We start from the raw sequence: 18,570 nt of genomic DNA, 5'->3' as shown, positions 1-18,570 counted from the left end.
CAGTTGTGCTGGCTCACAAACCCTTTGGGTGTCCACAGCCACACCAGCTGGCAGTGCTGTCAGTCCCAGCTCCTGAGGTGCCAGAGCCCCCTCTCTGGGCAGGGGAGCCTGCTCAGCATCAGTGTGTCCTTTGGAGAGCTGTGTGTGGTCCCAGCCAACACTCACCTGTCCAGTGGGCTTCTTGGGCAAGGGGAGTGCAAGAATTTGGGTACCTTTAAAGCACAGTGAGTTTGTAAGGGAAACACTTAACTTGAGATCTGCTCCAGATGCTTCTGTAACTCTATAATTATTGTCATGGTGTACAAAGGAAAATAATCTCAGAGCATCCTTCATGAATTAACCGCTGGCTTAGAGCATCAAGAAAATAACTTTGTTTTCAGAACTGTTTTCAAATATTTACTTGTACCCCTGTACACAACATATTTCACATTTGACTTCAGTCACGTTGGGGATGGAGAGTCAAATGTTTTTGGTTATCTGTGATGATCTCTCTCTCCTATTTTTTTTCCCCCCTGCATCTGAGTGTATTTGTTAGAGTCTGTGTTTATTTGTAAGCACAGAAAAATTTTGAACTTGGCTAGGTTATTAGACTGAAAATAATTCAGAAAAAAAGAAAGAAAAAAAAAGGTGCCTGAATATATGTTGGGGATGTGTGCAAATGCTTCAGCAGTCTAAACTAATGGTAACATTTTTGCCAGATCCCATTTCTCTCATTTTCCTGGAAACTGGATTGTTCTGTCTAGCATTCATATTATGCCATTGATATTTTTAGGACATAAAATACCGAGATTTTGTTAAAACTAATTCACATTGTCACATGAAGTAGAATGTTCAATAGCTTCATTTTTTCCTTTCATTAGAAGTTTGGGACTTTTTGCACACTGAAAATAATGAGTTGTGCTTAAAAAGGAGACACTGCTGTGTTTCCTTTCTTAAATGCTGTCTGAAAAGTGAGGACAGGTAGAGGCCTTGTCAAAAAGGAGACAAATCCCATTATATGCACTGTATGTACATGGACCAGAATTTTCATTATGCCCTTCCTGCACTGGCAGCCTGCTACTCTCTTTAAGATCTGGGATTTCAAATTGCAAGTAAGAACAGCTGTTGTTCTTTCATTGGAAGTGTCTCATTGTGTTTAATGGTTGTCTTTTCTTCTTCCTTTAAGCAATTTAGAGCACACCAGAAAATGCCCATCTGCTCTGCTAGGAGCCTTTGTCATGATTTTCAATAAAGCATAAACAAAGTTGATGTTTAAAGCCTTCAAGAAAAGCTAGTGAAATTTCAGATATTGTACCACTGTTAACAGCAGATCATTTCCCATTCAATCTCTTTTTATCAGGACCATTATGCAGCAGACTCTGTTTTATTCAGCTCTGGGTACAGCATGGTTAATGTAGTTTGGGTTATTAAGGATAAACTTTTTCATGTTAGGAATCAGGAAATACAGTCTTAATATTTACAGTCTAGCGCACTGAATAATCTCATACTTATGTTTTGAGTAGATAAGAGATCTGGGACTTGGGTTTACAAACAAAGGTCTGAACTACAAAGACTGTGGTCAGTGGTTTAATTATGGTCATTTCAGTAAATTAGTTTAAATCTGCATTTTTCTTTCATACACTTTCCGTTTTACGTGCTGCAGAAATGATTTTTAGTTGCTAAACCTTGTGGAATTCAAGTTGCAATTGGTCTTAATTACTCCAAGATGATTTTTTGTGAGGATGTAGTGAGGATGAAAACAAATATGTGTAGTTGACATCCTCTTTGAGCATCAGCATTCCAACCAAGGCCGTAGATGCAGTAGATTGTTGCTGGAAATAGTCCACAAGGGCTGAACTGGAGCCTTGTGTTTGAGCAGTCTGAAGGAGGCTTTTCATTTCTTGCTTTGACCATTCATAGAAAGATAATTTTGGACATATGTCCACAAATCTCATTCACAAACTCGAGCAAATACCATTTTATAGACTTGATAGACATGTCAGCTCAAAGTTGTACCTGAGCTGACAAGCTCTCAGAAGCTCAGATAAGCTTTAGTGCCTACTTTGCCCAGGGGCTCATGGCAGGGACTTTATTTGGAAAAGAGAGCTGGGAGGCAGAAATTAAGTTGTGTAAGACTTCATAACTTCTTAACAAACTGCTTGGTTTGTTAAGAGAACTTAAGAGTTACTTGCAAAATCAAAAAGGATTCAGAAACACCTCTGAGTAGAGCAGCAGCATAACTATGTAATTACATAGTGTTGACATTGCCTTTCAGATGTTTTCCAGATAAGTGAATTACTTTTATTTGCAGTTCTGTCACTGTTGTCTCTGATAAGCTTGTGAGCAGCTGCATTCTAGCCTTTGTTACAGAGCCTAGATTTCAAATTTGGTGATTAGCAACTCGGTTTAGCTTACAAATAGCTCTGAGGATGAGAGAATACTCCTACTGCCCCGGTGAGACCCCACCTGCAGGGCTGCAACCAGCTCTGGGCTCCTCAGCCCAGGAGGGAATGGACCTGCTGGAAGGGCTCCAGATGGTCAGAGGGATGAAACACCTCTTCTGTGAGGAAAGGCTGAGAGATCTGGGATTGTTCAGCCTGGAGAAGGCTGTGGGGTGATATAATTACAGCCTTCCAGTACTTGAAGGGAGCCCACAACAAAGGGGGAGAGGGACTTGTGACAATGAAGGGACAGTTCCAGGGGAGCTGGCTGCAGTCTGAGAGGAGGTTTGGATTGGATATCAGGGAGAAATTCTTTGCTGTGAGGGTGCTGAGAGACTGGAACTGTTGCCCAGAGAAGCTGTGGTTGCCCCATCTCTGGAAGTGTTTGGGGCCAGGCTGGATGGGGTTGGGAGCACCCTGGTCTAGCAAAGGTGTCCCTGCCTATGGCAGAGAGGTTGGAATGAGACGATCTTTAGGGTCCTTTCCAATCTGGTCCTATGATTCTCTGATTGTATTTCTCCAGTACTGTGATATGAATTTGGTGGCATGCTTGGCATTTTTTCTGCTGGCAAACTGTTGCACTAATGCACAGCTGATCTCTATTTACCTGTCTCACCAGACAGAACTGTGAAGTCACTCCACAATGTATCTTTCGAGGTGTTGTAGCCCTCAGGTATATGCTGCATGCTGGAGTTCAATTGTGCTGGGTTATTTTCTTGTGAGGTGAGACCTTGTAAAACATGTCCTTTTCTGTGCAGTGATTATGTGAAACTGTGCACCTCACTTTGCTGTTTTTCTCTCCCTGAGTACAGGAACATGTTTCTTTCCTTTAGAATAAAGGAATAAATTTATTTTTCTCTCTCTAGTTAGCACAGTAAAACAAATTTGTTTGGAAAGCACTGATAGTTCTGCAGTAAAATTATTTGCAGTGAGAGAAGTCCCTGCCTGAACGCATGATATCAATAAACTCTGCGTGATTCCAAAATTTGACTTGCTGTATCTCTGCTGTCACTGCATCAGGAGGAAATTACTTATTTCTGCCTTCTGACTTCAGGATGCTTCCTAGGGCTGCAGGAAAAAAACCCCAGGATTTTCTATTTTCGAAGCAGAAGAATGGTTTTTTGAGGCAGAGGCACGGAACTATTTGCTAAACATTTTTTCATGCGAAATCATAAGAGCAGCACTCTGCCCTTCAATGCCCAGGAAAAACCCCACCACTTGTACATGTACTATGTACCATAGTAAAACCCTATTTTGGTTTCATCTGTGAGATGAAGAAGTCACTGGGATTTTTGAACAGAGCAAATCAGTGCTCTGCCACTGTCTGGGAAACGCACACACTGTAATTCCCAAAGATACATCCTATTTATAAATTAAAAAGAAAGGAGAAAAGCGATTCATAGTATATTCCTGTCTGTATAGGAAGAAATGAGTTATAATGATCATTGTTCCTCTTATAGGATTATAGAGTCTTGTCTTCTAAGTATCCAACTTAACCTGTACTCTGGCCTTGTTATTTCTGAAATAGCTATGAATACTTTTAAGGACCGCTTTTTAACTAGTGTCTGTATTTAAAAATGGGGAATATTTGTTTTGCATTCTTTTATTTTTATGGAAAACATATTCTTTGTAGCCAGCTAAGACAGTTTACTGTTAGCATGCTATTCTCATGGTATAGCAGCATAAGCAAAACATTTCTTGTTCTGCAGAAAAAGATTTTGTTTATGTAAAATTTGGTCAAAGCTGAACATGTGTGTTTGGCAAGTGAACTTCCCTGTCTTTCAGACCCATGCTGTATTAAGTACAGAAACTAATTCAATTTTCTGTAAAAATATTGAGAGTCTCTGTATTTCAATGCAGAAAGGGAATGACTGTTTTCTCCTGCTCCCTATTTCCTCCCTGTCCCACCAGCCCTTCATTTCCACACATGTAAAAGCTCAGAGGTGCAATTCAAATCTGCTTCTGCATAGATGAAAGAGTAAACTGGGATTTCAAATAACCTTGTGCCCTCTAGTTAAACTCTAACAAAAGCCAAGCATGGCAAATCAGTTTGCCTCTCTCTTCCTTTACTGTTCAGCTGTGTGACCCCTTGCTGCTTCATTTAAACCAGGAAAGTGGAATAAATCCCAAATTTTACAGGCCCAGCCTCAGGGACTGGGAAGCTTCAGAAGAAAAATGAGGAGCTTGCCATCAGCATTTCTGCTGTGCCACAAAGCTGCTTCTCCCCTGTTGTCTGCAGGCTCCTGCAGTGCATTTGGGATGGCAGTTCTGGGAAAAACCTGCAGCTTCTGATGTAAAATATGGCCACCAGGAAGCTCCAGCCTGCAGCCGTGCAGTAAGAACACAGGGTATAAGGACTTGGCTGGTTTAGGCTGTCATTACATCAAGCATGCAATTGCTGATTCATCCTAGCAAATAAACATCTAATTAAATCTGATTTTTGACGAAACAATAGAAAACACTTCCTGTACTGTTGTGATTTAGATTTAGAGGGGGTCCCCGGGGAAGGTTCCCCGGGAGCCCCCCAGGCTCTAGGGTCATGGATGTTTGCATGCTGGCAGGTAAAGAGACTCCAGACGCTGGTGGGGTGCTGATGAGATGAGGGTTTATTCAGAGTCTTACCCTGGGAAGGCAGCATGGTCACTGAGGGAGAGGGGGAAGGGAAGGGGAGAGAGGGAAGGGAAGGGGAGAGAGGGAAGGGGAGAGAGGGAAGGGGAACCTCTGGAGACCTCCCGGGCAAAGAGGACGAGTCCTCTCCGTTTGCACTCTTAACAGGGAGGTTCAAAGTAGGCGCGGTAAGATTCTTTAGCCAATAGAGTTACAGATACACGATACTGCAGGGAGGTTACAGACTTGAGATAAACCATACACTTTCCAGGGGTGAGCCAGAGCAAACCATTTCCATAAAATGCAATTCTACACTGTACTTCCCTTCAAGGATATCCTAGCCCAATAAAATGATTGATTTTTTTAAACAGAAATGCCTTTTCCCTCGAGAAACTTGAAATCCTTGCAGTACATGTGACACCAGACTGCCTTGGGGCAGCTGTCCTCCAGTGTGACAGTGTAGGAGCTGGTTTCTGCCTTGGGTAAGGCAGCCTGGTGTTTGGGGTGAGAGTGTTTGGTGACAGACTCATCTGGTGACTGCTGTGGGACTGGGGCAGGCTGGTTCATGCTGGACTGAACCACAGAGTGTTGGTATGGCTGAGGAGCTGATGGTCAGGTGCTGTCCAGCTGGCTGATGCAATTTCAAGGAAAATGGGGCTGCTCAAGAGGGAATCCAAGCCAAGCTGCACTTCTGAAAAGCAAGGAGATAGGTGCTTGCTTCCCTGCCCCACCTTGACTTATGTGTGTCTTCGCTTCGAGGACGTGAACCTGCTCCAGAGAGGAGTTTGCTGGTTTAGTTCCCTCCTTTGGGCAGTCACGAGTCGTGTTTGTGTGCAGCTGCAGGTGTTTATAGTGTGCAGCTGGCACTGGTTCAGCTCAGTTTGGTGTGCCCTGGGGCACCCGGCTCAAGCTGGCCACTCTCCTCATGGTCTGCTGGATGTCTCTCACTGCAGCTGACAGGACTGAGCCACGGATGGGACATCGCCATGCTTTTCAGGCTTGCTAAAATTCAGAGGGAGACTTCATTTTGTGGACTGGCAAATGGCATGGTCCTCTTCAGCTACAGAGATGCTGGTTTGCACTGGTTGAAGGAAAATAAGGCAACAGCTGGGTCTCAGGCTCCTGGTAAAAGGCACTTCTTCTTTTCCATCATATTAATGTGAGCTCTAACAAGATGTCTTAGATGTTGTTGAAATAGGCAGAAAATCAATGGCTGCATTTTTGGCTTTTCTGTACAGTGCTGGGGAAAGATCACTGTTGGTTTAAATTTTTTTTTTTTTTTAACTCACAATAAAAGGAAGTGATCAAAACAGATAAAGCCTCCCTTAGAGTAGAAATGTGTACCATCCTGTGAGAGGGAAAAGGACCAGGTTTTGGTGAACTGGGAGATTGTGCAGGCACAGTATTTTGGGAAGAAGCATTGTCTGAACCTCTCTGTAGGGAGTCTTGGAGTTGAAGTTCATTGAACAGATCTTAAATCTGCTTCAGTCTGAGAAAGACAAGATTTTCAGCAAGAGCTTTTTTCCAGAACTTTTTTTGTCTAGACCTCAGATTATTGATCTGACACAAGTCTTCTGCTAAACCTGAAGTGTATATATGACCATCAGAGGTTACATTATATTCCCAGTCTACTAGAAAATAAATATCCCTGGCTTACTATCAGCCTGTGTACTGAAGTATTTTACTCACGAAAATTGAGTGGCTTTGCCCTTTTCCCCCTCCCTTTTTCTCTGTCCCTTCCCTTCTGTAAATGACGGCTGCTTCTTACAAATCAGATGGGCTGATTTGCACAGCTTTGGGCTTTATTCTGCCTCTAACAGTGTCTCAGTGGCTCACGTGAATAACAAAGTGGGGAGGCCTGTGCAGGAGGTACCCTTCTGTTGTGGGTATTACCACACAGGGCTGTTGATGAAACAGGTTTCTGTGCTTACCAGGAAAATAAAAATGGAGGTTATGAATAGGAGCAAAGGCTTTCCATCTGTCTTAGCACACCTCTTTAGCCTGGTGTTTAAATTTGTTTTATTTTTTTTCCCTGATTGGCATTTTTGAAAGAGCAGCTGCTTGCCTGTGAAGGTCTGTCCTAGCTGATGCTCCATCAATTCAGCTGTTACTTTATTCACTCCAGTGGCAGGCTAATCAACCTTTTCTTTTCAAGTGTGTCAAAGTGCTGAACATGAGACAGTTTGTAATTATGGAAAATGGGAGTACACTTTTTATCCGTAGGGCAATTAAATGATTCTGCACTATGAGCTACTACTATAAATAATCTCTTACAGTTGTTTTTCCTGAATGGTGAATTTTCCACTGAGCTTCAATGGGTGGGGGAATATATACAGCAGATGATGATTTACAACGTAAAGCCTCAAAGCACTTTATAAAATCTGCTTCAATTCTTCCTAGCTCAGGTTGTTAGAATTTTCATACTGAAACAAACTATAATTCTGATGTTTTCCCATTGCATGTCATGAGAGAAAGAAATAATATCTTTGCTGTTACCCTGCTACTGAGCACTTCTGTGCATTCAGAAAGAGAAGGAAGGAAATTAAACGATGCTCTTAAGTAAACTTGATTGAATTACATTTAATGCAAAATTTATATTAAAAGTGCATGCACAATTTACATATTACTGCTGTTCTTTTTAGTCTGGCATGGTATGTAGTTTTTGATAAGCACTGGCCTTTACCATCCTGCCAGTGTTTAGACACGTTTGGGCAGAAATGAACCCTGATACCTGAGCAGTTGAGCCCTGGTACCAGGACTCTGCTTCATGAGGAATTGGAACAGTCAAGAAAAGAGGTTTTCCTCATTTCCTTTAAAAGTAGCAAACGAATTGTCAGCCAATAGCCAAGATTAGGCAAAGGATGTTCTGAAAAGGGGACCAAGGATCTCTGAGTCAAAGCAACAGCTGGTGAACAAGTGAATTGTCTCTATAAGTGCATGAGAAGAGCAATTGGAGAGAATTTAAAATAGTGTTGACTATTACATTTAATTGAGAATGCTAAGGAAAATGAAAGGGAGAATGAAAATGATAGCACAAAGAAGTACCAGTATGTGGCAGATACTGACCCTGGTGAGGTTGGCTTAAAGGAAAAAGATGGTAGAAAATCTGCTCCTGTAAAGTGAATTTCTGACTGTAAGAGCGAGGGTTTTATGGCTTTTGTAAATGTGGGTGTAGTCTGGAGTGTTCAAATGCAGCACTTGTTGCTTGTTTCAGGGTGAGCATGTGGGAACCTTGCTCCTGTCTCTTCCTGACCCCAGTGTACTGTTTAGACACAGAGATGCTGAAAATTGCCCGAGCCCTTTGGAAATTTCCTCGGAGGACTATGCCATTTCCCTTTGTTAAATTTTTGGGTCAGGACTTTGTGGCACATCTGTCCATCTGGAGCTTGTGGCTGGGCAGGCCGTGCTCTAAAGAAGCAGAGCCTTCTTACTGGGCTAGGTGTGGGCGGCATTTCGATTTCAAATTGCTTCTATACTTAAGGCTTAGCTAAAAGAGAACTCCAGGAAATATTTCTGTGTTTGTTGTGGTAAGAGATGTCATCTTCCTCCATGAAAACCTAAAAATCAAAGAAGAGCTTATTATAAGGTATGGTAAGTGACACTGCTGACGCACTCATCAGCTAATTCAAAACACATGGTTTAAAACTGCTTTTTGAACTAAAATTTTACTTAGGCTCTGTAATTGTGAGGTGGCTCGGAGAGTGGTATGTGGTTTAAATCCATGGTTGCAAATGTTGACTTCACAGAGCCATGACTCTTCATGTTGCTAAAAGGAAAAGGCTAGGATTCTTTGTGGTCTATAGATCCTTAATATGTGTTAAACTTAAATGACCCTAAATGAAATTATTTTTTAAACAAATAGGGAATAGCATGAAGTTCTATTTCTTTTTATCAGATAGAGTTTGAACTAAAAGACTCAAAGTTTTGTTTGTGTTTTCTGTTACTGCAAAGATAGATGTTGATAATAGATAGGAAGGACTGTGAGGTGTAATGTGGTGCCATAAAAGTCAAGATGACATCTGAATAGATCTATCTTTTTCCATGAGATAAAGAGCTTTGTTCAGACTGACATAAATGTGCTGTTGCTCTTTTGCAGTGCCAGAAAGACGGGTCTTAGTTGTTTAAATAGACTTTTTGGTTATTCCTTCTCCGATTGGATTGTTGGAACATCAGTGGTAGATTTTACAACATTTCTGCTGGGTCACTTTTGATAAGTTCTTATGCAAAACCTCTTTTGAAAGTTGACTTACTTTTTCTTTTGTCTGTGGTAGATAATATTTGATACTCTGGTGGAGTATTAGGCTTTGTGGGCTGTGTAGATTGGAGAAAATGGCAGGAAATCTCTGACTAGATTGGATTAAACCAGAACTGAATGAAAACCCCCTCTCTCCTCCAACTTCAAAAACCACATTGCAGTATTAGGTTCTCAGTTTTTCTGTGCAGGAGGAAGAAAAAGCATGATTTGCTGTCTTCAACTATGCAGTGCAGGCAGAGTTAATAAATACATCAAACAGTAAAATACATTTTGACAGGGGCTGTTGAGAAACTTAAATTCAGTGTATTATAAAAGATGAATGGGTACTAAGCTGATTAACTCGTAAGTCAGTATATCAACAGAATACTTCCTCTGTGCTTGATGCTGATTTCATTTTGCAGTGTGAAATTACTGCCAAGAAAATAGTTTCAAAAGTGAAAAACTAGTTGGTGGCCAAGATTGTTTGAAGGACCAAGAGGCACAGAACGAGCCATCCAGTCTGTCAATTTGAAAAGTGTCTCAGAGTCTTGTCTTCTTGCTGAAAGACAGTTTCCCTCAGTCAAACCTGTGGAAAACACAGCATTATTGTTAAAGTTTGTCTCATGTGGCCCATGAATGCTCAGTGCAGTTTATTTCTTTCATCTTCATCCTGTTACTTTTATTTTTTTCCTTGCAAAAAGGAAGGCAATCTGTGCTGGAATAAGATTTTCTGAGGGCTGTTGTACTTTTCCAATTGCAAGTATATCTGCAGCAACTTTCAACAAATATTATTAATTTCCTAAATATGTCCTGTAACAGAGTCTGGTAAAGTGTTATTGCTACTGTAGTTTGGATTCCAAACAGTAACATGGGTGCCAGGAATTGTGTCATGGTCTCACAGCAGCAGCAGCAGCAGCATAGTTTATATATTTTTTTTTTGCTATTTCTCCAGCATGTTGGCCACATCACAATGTGACTTTGTTGTAATGCTAAAAACATTGCAGCCTGCTACTCTCTCGTAAACACATTTTCACCTCCAGCTGAACTGCTGAGCTCAAATGCTTCAATCGGCACAGCAGTGTTGAGGTTTGAGAGGCCAGCCTTGCTCGGGGTTCAGTGGGACACGTACCAAAAGGAGCCAATGACCTTTGATCACGGGTGTTAAATGGATGGTCCAGCCATCTGTGCAGGGGGGAGAATCGCAGTTTAGTGCCTTGGATGGAATAGGCTGGAGAAAAGCAGTGAGAGAGGGGAGCCCTGGGCGGGTGATGGGGCTGGGCAGGCAGTTGTGCTGCGGGAGAGAAGAAGGGAGGGACACAAAGAGGGGGGGAAGGATGGTGTGAGCATCCTTGGCAGGGGCTGCAGAGGGAGGGGAGGGTGGTATTGCTTGGCAGCAAAGGAGCTGCGAGCTATGTCATTGCCCCATTGTCCAAATCTTTCAGAATGCCCCTCACTTGGACACCTGGGTCTCTCGCAGGGTGGCTGGGCTGGTGACATGATGTGGCCACAAAGGCAAACGAAACCAAAACCCAAATAAGCAAATGTGAGATGAGTCTAATACAGGTGAGGGATAGGGAAGTAGAAAAAACAGTGTTGCACATGCACCTGATGATAAATTGGAGACAACTTGTCATAAACTTTTTGGGGAGAGAAGCCTGAAGTTAATGGGCAGTGGTAGCAATAAGTATGGACTAGTTTAATATATGTAGGTTTAATATTTGAAGCTTTCAAACTGCAGCAGTAGGAGCCGGCTCTCACTGCTTGCATTGTGTTGTTCCTGCTTCCCATAACTGGTGTCATGACAAAGAGCTTGCTCTTCTGTAATGGAGCTGTGGTTGCCTGTGGAAAAAAAAGCACCATACAGTTGTGTTGTCCAAAACAAATACTTGATCTGTTTGCTTTTATCAGCTGAATGTGAAGCTCCTGAACTGCTGTAGAATAAAGAATCAAGTTTCTAAAAAGTGCATTGAACCTGCAGTGCCTCTGCATCTTATGTTGACCTGAGAGTTAATTTCTGTTTTTCATACATGGTTTGTTTGCTGTAAATAATAAACAATATCCACTTTTGGATATATGTAAACACTAAATATTTTACTAGATGCATTAATCTAGCAAAGCTCTTGCTCTGTTGAACAGCTGTTTATTTCATGTAAAAATATGCCGTGATTGGATATCATATTTTTTCTTTAATTGGATTATGCACGTGTGCCTTTTTGTTTGGATTTTGGCTTTTATGTCCTTTTTCAGATACTACTTGTTTAAGTTTTTCCAAAGGGAAAATGCTTAGTTTCCAGAGTACTTCATTCCATTAATTGAAAAATGCAGTTGAAAGAAAATCTTTATTCTGTCTCAAAATTACTACTAAAGAAAACTAAATATAAATAAACCATCTGCATTTCTTCAAAGTATATGTTGCTGCATGGCAGCAGAGCACATCTGGATTTAAATTGCAGCCCAGGAGTTTCAGGGTCATGATAATCTGAGCTCCAGGAAATAACATTTTTGGTGCAGGAAATCTGTTGGTTCTTATTACATTCTTTAGGTTCCCTACATGATATCTCACTTACTGGGTTAAGAACACAGTTGGTGGGAAATAAATCTGCATATTCATGCACAAGTCCAGCTATACCCAAAGGCTTAAAGTGCTCAGTGTTTTATAAGGTTGTGAGATTTCTCCTTACTGAGTAGAATTTGTGGCTTATGGTGTAATTATTGCTCAGGGTTCTCCTCTTTCCTTTATCTTATAGACACCTTCAGACAAACCATGCCCTGATGTTGCATTGACATTTTTTCAGGGGAGAATATGACAATTTGTTCAATGAAGAAAGATAACTATGTTTCCATAAAATTCTATTATTTTGTTTTGACTTTGCCATCTTTAGGAAAACCTCAAGATTATCTTTGCTTGTTCCTGAAGGAGGTCCAAGTAAGCCTCTAAGAAAAAGTATCCATTTTGTTTTCTGTGGTCTTTATTTTTGAAAAGTGAATGCTTTGCCACTTATGGAACATTAGCACTTTGAGAGTTTTGGGCTTTTGTTGTTTTTTTTTTCTTCCTGGGTGTGTAAAGGACAGGTTGTAATTATTGTCAGTATTTGGTAGTTTGGGGTTGTTTTTTTCTAATTCTCAATTGGCTTTTTCTTTCTTTGCAGCTTTGCTCTGTCTGATGAAGCTTACAGGTCTTTAAGGGACCAGGACAAAGACCAATGCATCCTTATTACAGGAGAGAGTGGAGCTGGGAAAACAGGTAAGGGGCAGTTAGGATCTGATTAAAAACCATTCAGGGTTGTTTGGAGTCTTGCAAAGGGAAGCTGGAGTTGGTGAGAGTTGAGACATGTCAGTAACTCTCTGTGTCTGGCCACTGCAGGAAGAGAGTGCTGCCACACTTGTTGCTGCAGCTGGGAACTCACATTAAAAAAAAGAGTGTTTTTTCACACTGTCACCATGCTAAAGTGCCATATCATGTTAGCACAGTGTCCTCATCAGTATCCAGAGTTGTACCAAAGTAATGCTGACTTGTCACAGAGTATTGCAAGGGCAGGAAACATTTAGGCTGTCCTGGTGGGAAACTTGAAGAGATGAAAAACTGAACGCTCTGAGTTTTCTAGACTTGATACTTCCACTTGTCTCTCAATAAATACATGCTCTTGAAAACTGGATTATTGCTATTTATCTAAGAAAAAGAAATAACTGTAGCTGATTACTTTGGAAATTTTATCAGCCTTTTGCACACTGTGCTCAGCTGCAGTGCTAAGATTGGCTTGTGTGCCAGAACACAGTGTTTCTTAGGCAAAGCTGATATTTCCTTGAAAATGACTGCTGGTTTTCAAACTGGAAGGTTAGAAACCAAGTGAGGATTGCATAACTGCAGTACATTTTAGGTAGACCTTAAAAAAGAAAGAAGCCAGTTATTTTCAAAGATAGCAATTTAAAACAGAGGTGGCTTGCAAAAGAGACAGCAGGTAGGAAGGCATACATCTGTTTCCAAGTAATTTGAGAGATTTTTCCTTTGCATCTCAGGGTATGTGGGGCTTTGTGTGCTTATTCTGAGCAAGACTCAAAGTAGGTAACAAGAAGTAGCTTTCCAAGACTTTTGTGTACATATGAAGTGTAGGCACCATCTTTAGAGCTCTTTGATTAGTGTCATCCAATTGAAAGGTGTTGAAGTCTTGTAGTCCTTATTTAGAGTTTGAAGACAGGAAAATGTATTCAGTAGAAGTGTAGATTAAAAAAAAACAAGTTCTTATTAATATGACTGTTTGAGGTTCTATCTAGAAGTTCAGACTTTGACAAAGAGTCCTGTACTGGTGGTGTTTGATGTCTTGATTTCCTCACGAACTGTGAATTATCAAGCACCTCACACAACTAAGGTACACATATTGTTGATTTATTCATTTGAAAGGTGAATCAGAGGTTGAGTTGTTGAACTTCTCTGTATGTAAGTAGTAGATTTAGATTTGTATAGAGATTTTGACTCTTCTGTAATTTTTATAGCCATATGGAAAATAATATGAATTATTTCTCTTTTATAAAGGTAATTACAAAATAGGGAGTGGAGAGGGTAGGAAGTTCCTGGAGTTAAGGAAACAATTTTCTTAGTACAGATAGATACACTGTATAACTGTGTTTTAAATTTTTGGTAGCCAGAATATTTGACATTTTTGCACTGGAAGAACCGAAACTGAATTCTCATCAGTTGGGTCTTTTTATTTGCTTCCAATTTTGTCCTTGTTTCTCTGCATGTTTTTAGTGTTAACTGATAGCAACATTGGAAAAAAAATGGTGCATCACCAGAACAAGTGGTGTATTTAAATGTTTTGAAATGTTAGGGTGATAACCCCCTTCCTGATGTCTTTCTTGGGCAACACAGAATTCATAATGAGAAAAAGGTCCTTTATTTTCTTTTGCTGATGTTCAAAGCCTGTATTGAAGTTATTGTGTGTAAACTATTAGAATAGCTTTTCTGCTGCTTCAGTGCATGTTTCTCTTAGTGTTTGAGTGAAAGCCTGTGCTTAAAGATGTTGAAAAATTTCAAATTAAATAATTTGGTAATTCCAAGCTCTGAAGGGAACAGAGTCAAAATAGAGAGCTGGGTTTGAGGCACAAATAAAGGAGATAGGAGCCTTCTGAACCCACCTATAGTTTTTGCTCCCTGATTGCTTCCTGTGTGGCAGGTTTGCTCAGTTTCCTCAACAACATAGGGTAGTAATGCAATGCTAACAAACAAATTTGGATAAATAGGAAAAATCAAAATCCAAGGATAACATCTCTTCTGTCAGTTCTTTCCTGAAATGAGACCCTTAAATTTGTAACAGCTCTCTGAAGATTTGTTACAAATGTAATGTAATGTTTTTTTTTATGACTAGTCTTGAGTTGATAGGGTTTCCAGCTGTCAGTAATTACATTGTGTATCAGCCCACATTGCCTCAAATTTCACTGCCTTGCATCATAGTAACTATCACAGACTCTCTTTATAAACAAAATTATTTTCCAGCTGCTTTTTCCTGACCAGCAAAAACATGAGGGTTGGATGGATTATCTAATCTTTCTTTCTATCATGGGTGATTAACACCCATATGAACCAAACTCTGAGAGTCTAGAAATTGTTGCAGACTTTCTTAAAAGCATCTCCAAATCGGTTTTATTGTTTAAATGAATGCTTCATTTTCTCTGTTGGTTTTACTTTCAAACAGACTGCAGCATGTTATGTGATGTTGCAGTTACTCAGCTGCTTGCAGATTAGAGTTGTAATTGCGTGTGTACAAGTGTTGTGTGTTTGCACTTGTGTATCTGCTGATGTAAACGGATTGAATTTTGTGTCCTGAAACTGCCTGAGCCTGTTTATTTTCAGGCTAGATTAAAACATTTCCAGTGTGTCAGCAGGGGATAATGTTCTTCCCTTGAGGAGTGTCTCTTACTGAGGCTAAATGAAAAAGGAGCAGGTAATGTGCTATATGGTGGCTTTTTAAAAGCTTGGATAGAGGCTCTAGGTATTTAAATCAAGAGAATTGCTGATGTAATGGCATGGGTTTCAGAGCAGGGTATGCTCCTTCTGCATTTCCAGATGGCACAACAATGCAGGAGAAAAGTGAAATCAGTGTGCTCACAGTTCCTGTCTGGCACTGAGAAAATGAGATGGAGATTTAGTCTGTAAAATCATATTGCGGCCTTTTTGCCAATGCTTATCACTGTTTTATTTGGCTCTCCCCCACAGAGGCAAGCAAACTTGTCATGTCATATGTAGCTGCTGTGTGTGGAAAAGGGGCAGAGGTTAATCAAGTAAAAGAACAACTTTTGCAATCAAATCCAGTCCTTGAAGGTAAGCATCTCACAGAGTATGTGCAAGCATGTTACCTGTGTGCATACTGGTGTTCCAGCTGAGCGGGTTTGGAAAGCTGTGTCTGATGATGTTTTGTGATTTGGTGTCCAGCACCATAGGAGATGCTTTAGGTGAATACATCTGCAAGATTTTCTCCAGCTGTGTGTAGGTTTTCTTGAGAAGAGAACGGTTTCCCTCCTGAAGGAAGAGCTCGGGAAGTTAGGTCATACTTCCCAGCCTCCTTCTGCTGCTCTGGGAGGGCTTACCCTTCTTAACCCTGCCTTCATGAAGCTAGTCTGTATCAAAAGACTTGACTTCAGTCTCTCTGATTCATTTCCTTCCAAATCATACTATTATAGTCTCTGGTAAACAAACAACCTCTGTAAGGCATTATTTCTCTTTTAGGGAAAAAAAAAAAGGGGTGAAGAAAGGGATCTTAGAAAAAACTAAGCTGATCCATATGCATGCCTGTTCCCTGAGATTTATTGTTTCTTGGGTCTGGTGACTGCTGGCCTGTTCTTCCTGACAACTGCCATTCCTGCTCTCCCATGAAACACTTCTATTTTTTTAATTAGTAATTTTAATTTAAAGATGTTGGCTGCCAAGAAACAGGATTTTTTTTTTTCCTGGAGATAGGATATATGATCCTCAAAGCTCACAGTTCTGTCCCATTGTCTAATAATTGCCTTCAGAAGTTCCTCAGTTAGCACTGACTTATTTAGATCTATTGTGTCGATTCCTGGCTCAGTCTTTCCCAGAATTTTCAAAGCTGTTGTGGTGCTGAGACAGTGTCAGTTGTCCAAAGACAATTTTTCATTATGGCCAGATCATATGTGATGTTTGTAAAGACTGTTGAGTGTCAACATTGTGTTTGTTGCCTTGCTTATAAGTGATGAATTGGCGTCTATAGGGGACAAGGACTATGCAAGTGAGAACAGAGGGAAAAGTTAAAAAAAAATGAAAGGGAATGCAAGAAATTGGGCAGAGAGCAGTGAGGAACTGGATGGTTAAAACATGGTCTTTGTACACAAAACAGAAATTGTAAGCAAAGGCTTGCAAAGAAAGGATGAAATGTTGACATTTAAACATAATAGAAGTGCTGGATAAGCCTGTCTTTGACGATGGGCTGTGTTCCTCTTAAAGCTGAATGGGGGCATTGCAACCCTCCATTGTTTTGGGTTCACAGAGAAGAGCTGTGTTGTTTTATCACTGTTCTGGAAGCAGATTTCAGATATGGACAGCAATGGCATGGTGGGTACGGAGGCTTTTCTTGCCAAAGCTAGATTGTCTGCAAAATGGGTTTCATTTCTTGTTGGTTTGTGAAGCTTTGTTTTAATGCAAGAGGAATCAGCTAAGCTTACTGAAGATTGCCGCGTCATTTTAAGGTGCTATTTGTTCTGCTTGGTATGCTGGTAATGCCTGTTTAGCTGTTTTGGAAGGTTGGAGACTGTCTTATTCCATAAGGAATAAAAACTGAGCAAGCCTGACTGCTTATATAGGTTTTAGACAGAAATTAAGCATTTGCAGTTAGATTTATTTTTCTTTGGTTATGTAGTTCTGTTTCAGTCCAACTCCAGTGCAAGAAAATGCCATAAATGTTACATATGCATAATTTATCTTATAGGATTATTTTTATTAAATTACAGTTGCTACTGTAAATTAACTTTTAGAAACAATGAACTTTAGGGAAAACCAAGTAATGTGTCTCATGCTTTATAATGGAACATTTGTGCTTGACTCCATGCAGTTATAAATGACTTTACTGTTCAGCACTGTGTTTAAGAAAATGCAGCTCAGAGATTTGGTTGCTGAAAAGATGATTTATTGCAGGGCATAAAGATTTTAAAAACAATTCTTTCACTTATCCTGGCCTTTAGGATCAACAAACTTTTCATTTTGGCTCTAGTTCTTTGGTCAAGAATAAGTCTACTCATGCGAGTTTGTGGAAGCCTAAAAGCATGTATTTATTTCTGTCCAAAAAACATTGACTTGACTTGATCTCTGAATGTATATATATGCTATGTAAATAAATACTGGGATAAATAAAGTCTCTTGTTGGAAGTAGGAGTGCTGTACCTAATGACGGAGGGGTCACTCCTGTTTGACTCCATGTGCGTGGACAATGTGTGAGTTTCAGAGCTTGAATTGTCCTCCAGTCTGAGTTCTTGTCCTGCCCATGCTCTAAAATGGCCACTGAATGTAGCCCTGGAAGTCCTTTCTCAGAGAATTTCCATTGTCATAAAACTTGAGCTAAAGGAATTCAAACCAAACTACTCAGAAGGCTAGTTTAGGTCAAGCTGAAGACTTTCATTGTAAATCTAAATTATTTCAGCTGATAAATATTCAGCTTGAGGTAGGATTAATGAGTTGAAATGGTGTAAGTAAATCCATTTCAAAGCAGTGATTAAACTGTCCCATGCAAACAATTTTTAAGTGTCATTCTGTAATTTCCTTACTTCTGGCCTCCAGTTTTTAACATATTCTGGGATCTAGGGTTCATTTCTTTCTCTGCAATGAAGAGGAAGAAGTATTTCCTGTATTTAAAGTTATTTGGGTAACAAAATTAGGAATTTGTTGATTCAAAGCACAAAGATATATGCTTAATATCAGTACAGTTTTGTTTTGGAACCATTTCCTCTTGTGTATTTTTCTTAAGCTTTTTTAAACAAGGAAAGTGTTGAGAGAAAACTTCTTTGGACTTCTATAGGATTTTGTAATTTGTGATCATATCTGTTCCACTCTGTCCCCAGGGACTGATGCCCATTCAATGAACAGGACATTGTTTCTCTTTAAATGTGTAAGCAGACCTAGATATTTTAGTATTTAAATATTTTTTTACTGATGGATTTGCTTGTTGTATTTGTTTTTCTCTTTCTCCAGCTTTTGGAAATGCCAAAACTGTGCGGAATGACAACTCCTCTAGATTCGTAAGTATTTTCTTTAGTCCTTTTCTGTTTTACTATGTATCCACCATCAAGGCACCCGTAAAGAGG

General features: G+C 40.1%; 1 protein-coding gene across 2 annotated transcripts in view; it reads left to right on the top strand.

Moving 5' to 3' along the window:
• Nucleotides 1-18,570, top strand: part of MYO1B (myosin IB) — a 107,971-nt gene that overhangs the window by 35,331 nt on the left and 54,070 nt on the right. For both annotated transcript variants that reach the window (XM_063399881.1, XM_063399880.1), the window contains exons 4-6: nucleotides 12,411-12,505; nucleotides 15,473-15,577; nucleotides 18,458-18,504. In XM_063399881.1, coding sequence (XP_063255951.1) covers nucleotides 12,411-12,505; nucleotides 15,473-15,577; nucleotides 18,458-18,504 — 247 coding nt within the window. The remainder of the gene's footprint in view (nucleotides 1-12,410; nucleotides 12,506-15,472; nucleotides 15,578-18,457; nucleotides 18,505-18,570) is intronic.

This window comes from Prinia subflava, chromosome 6, assembly GCF_021018805.1.
Source record: "Prinia subflava isolate CZ2003 ecotype Zambia chromosome 6, Cam_Psub_1.2, whole genome shotgun sequence".
Lineage (NCBI taxonomy): Eukaryota > Metazoa > Chordata > Aves > Passeriformes > Cisticolidae > Prinia > Prinia subflava.
This window is presented reverse-complemented; position numbering and strand designations above follow the sequence as displayed.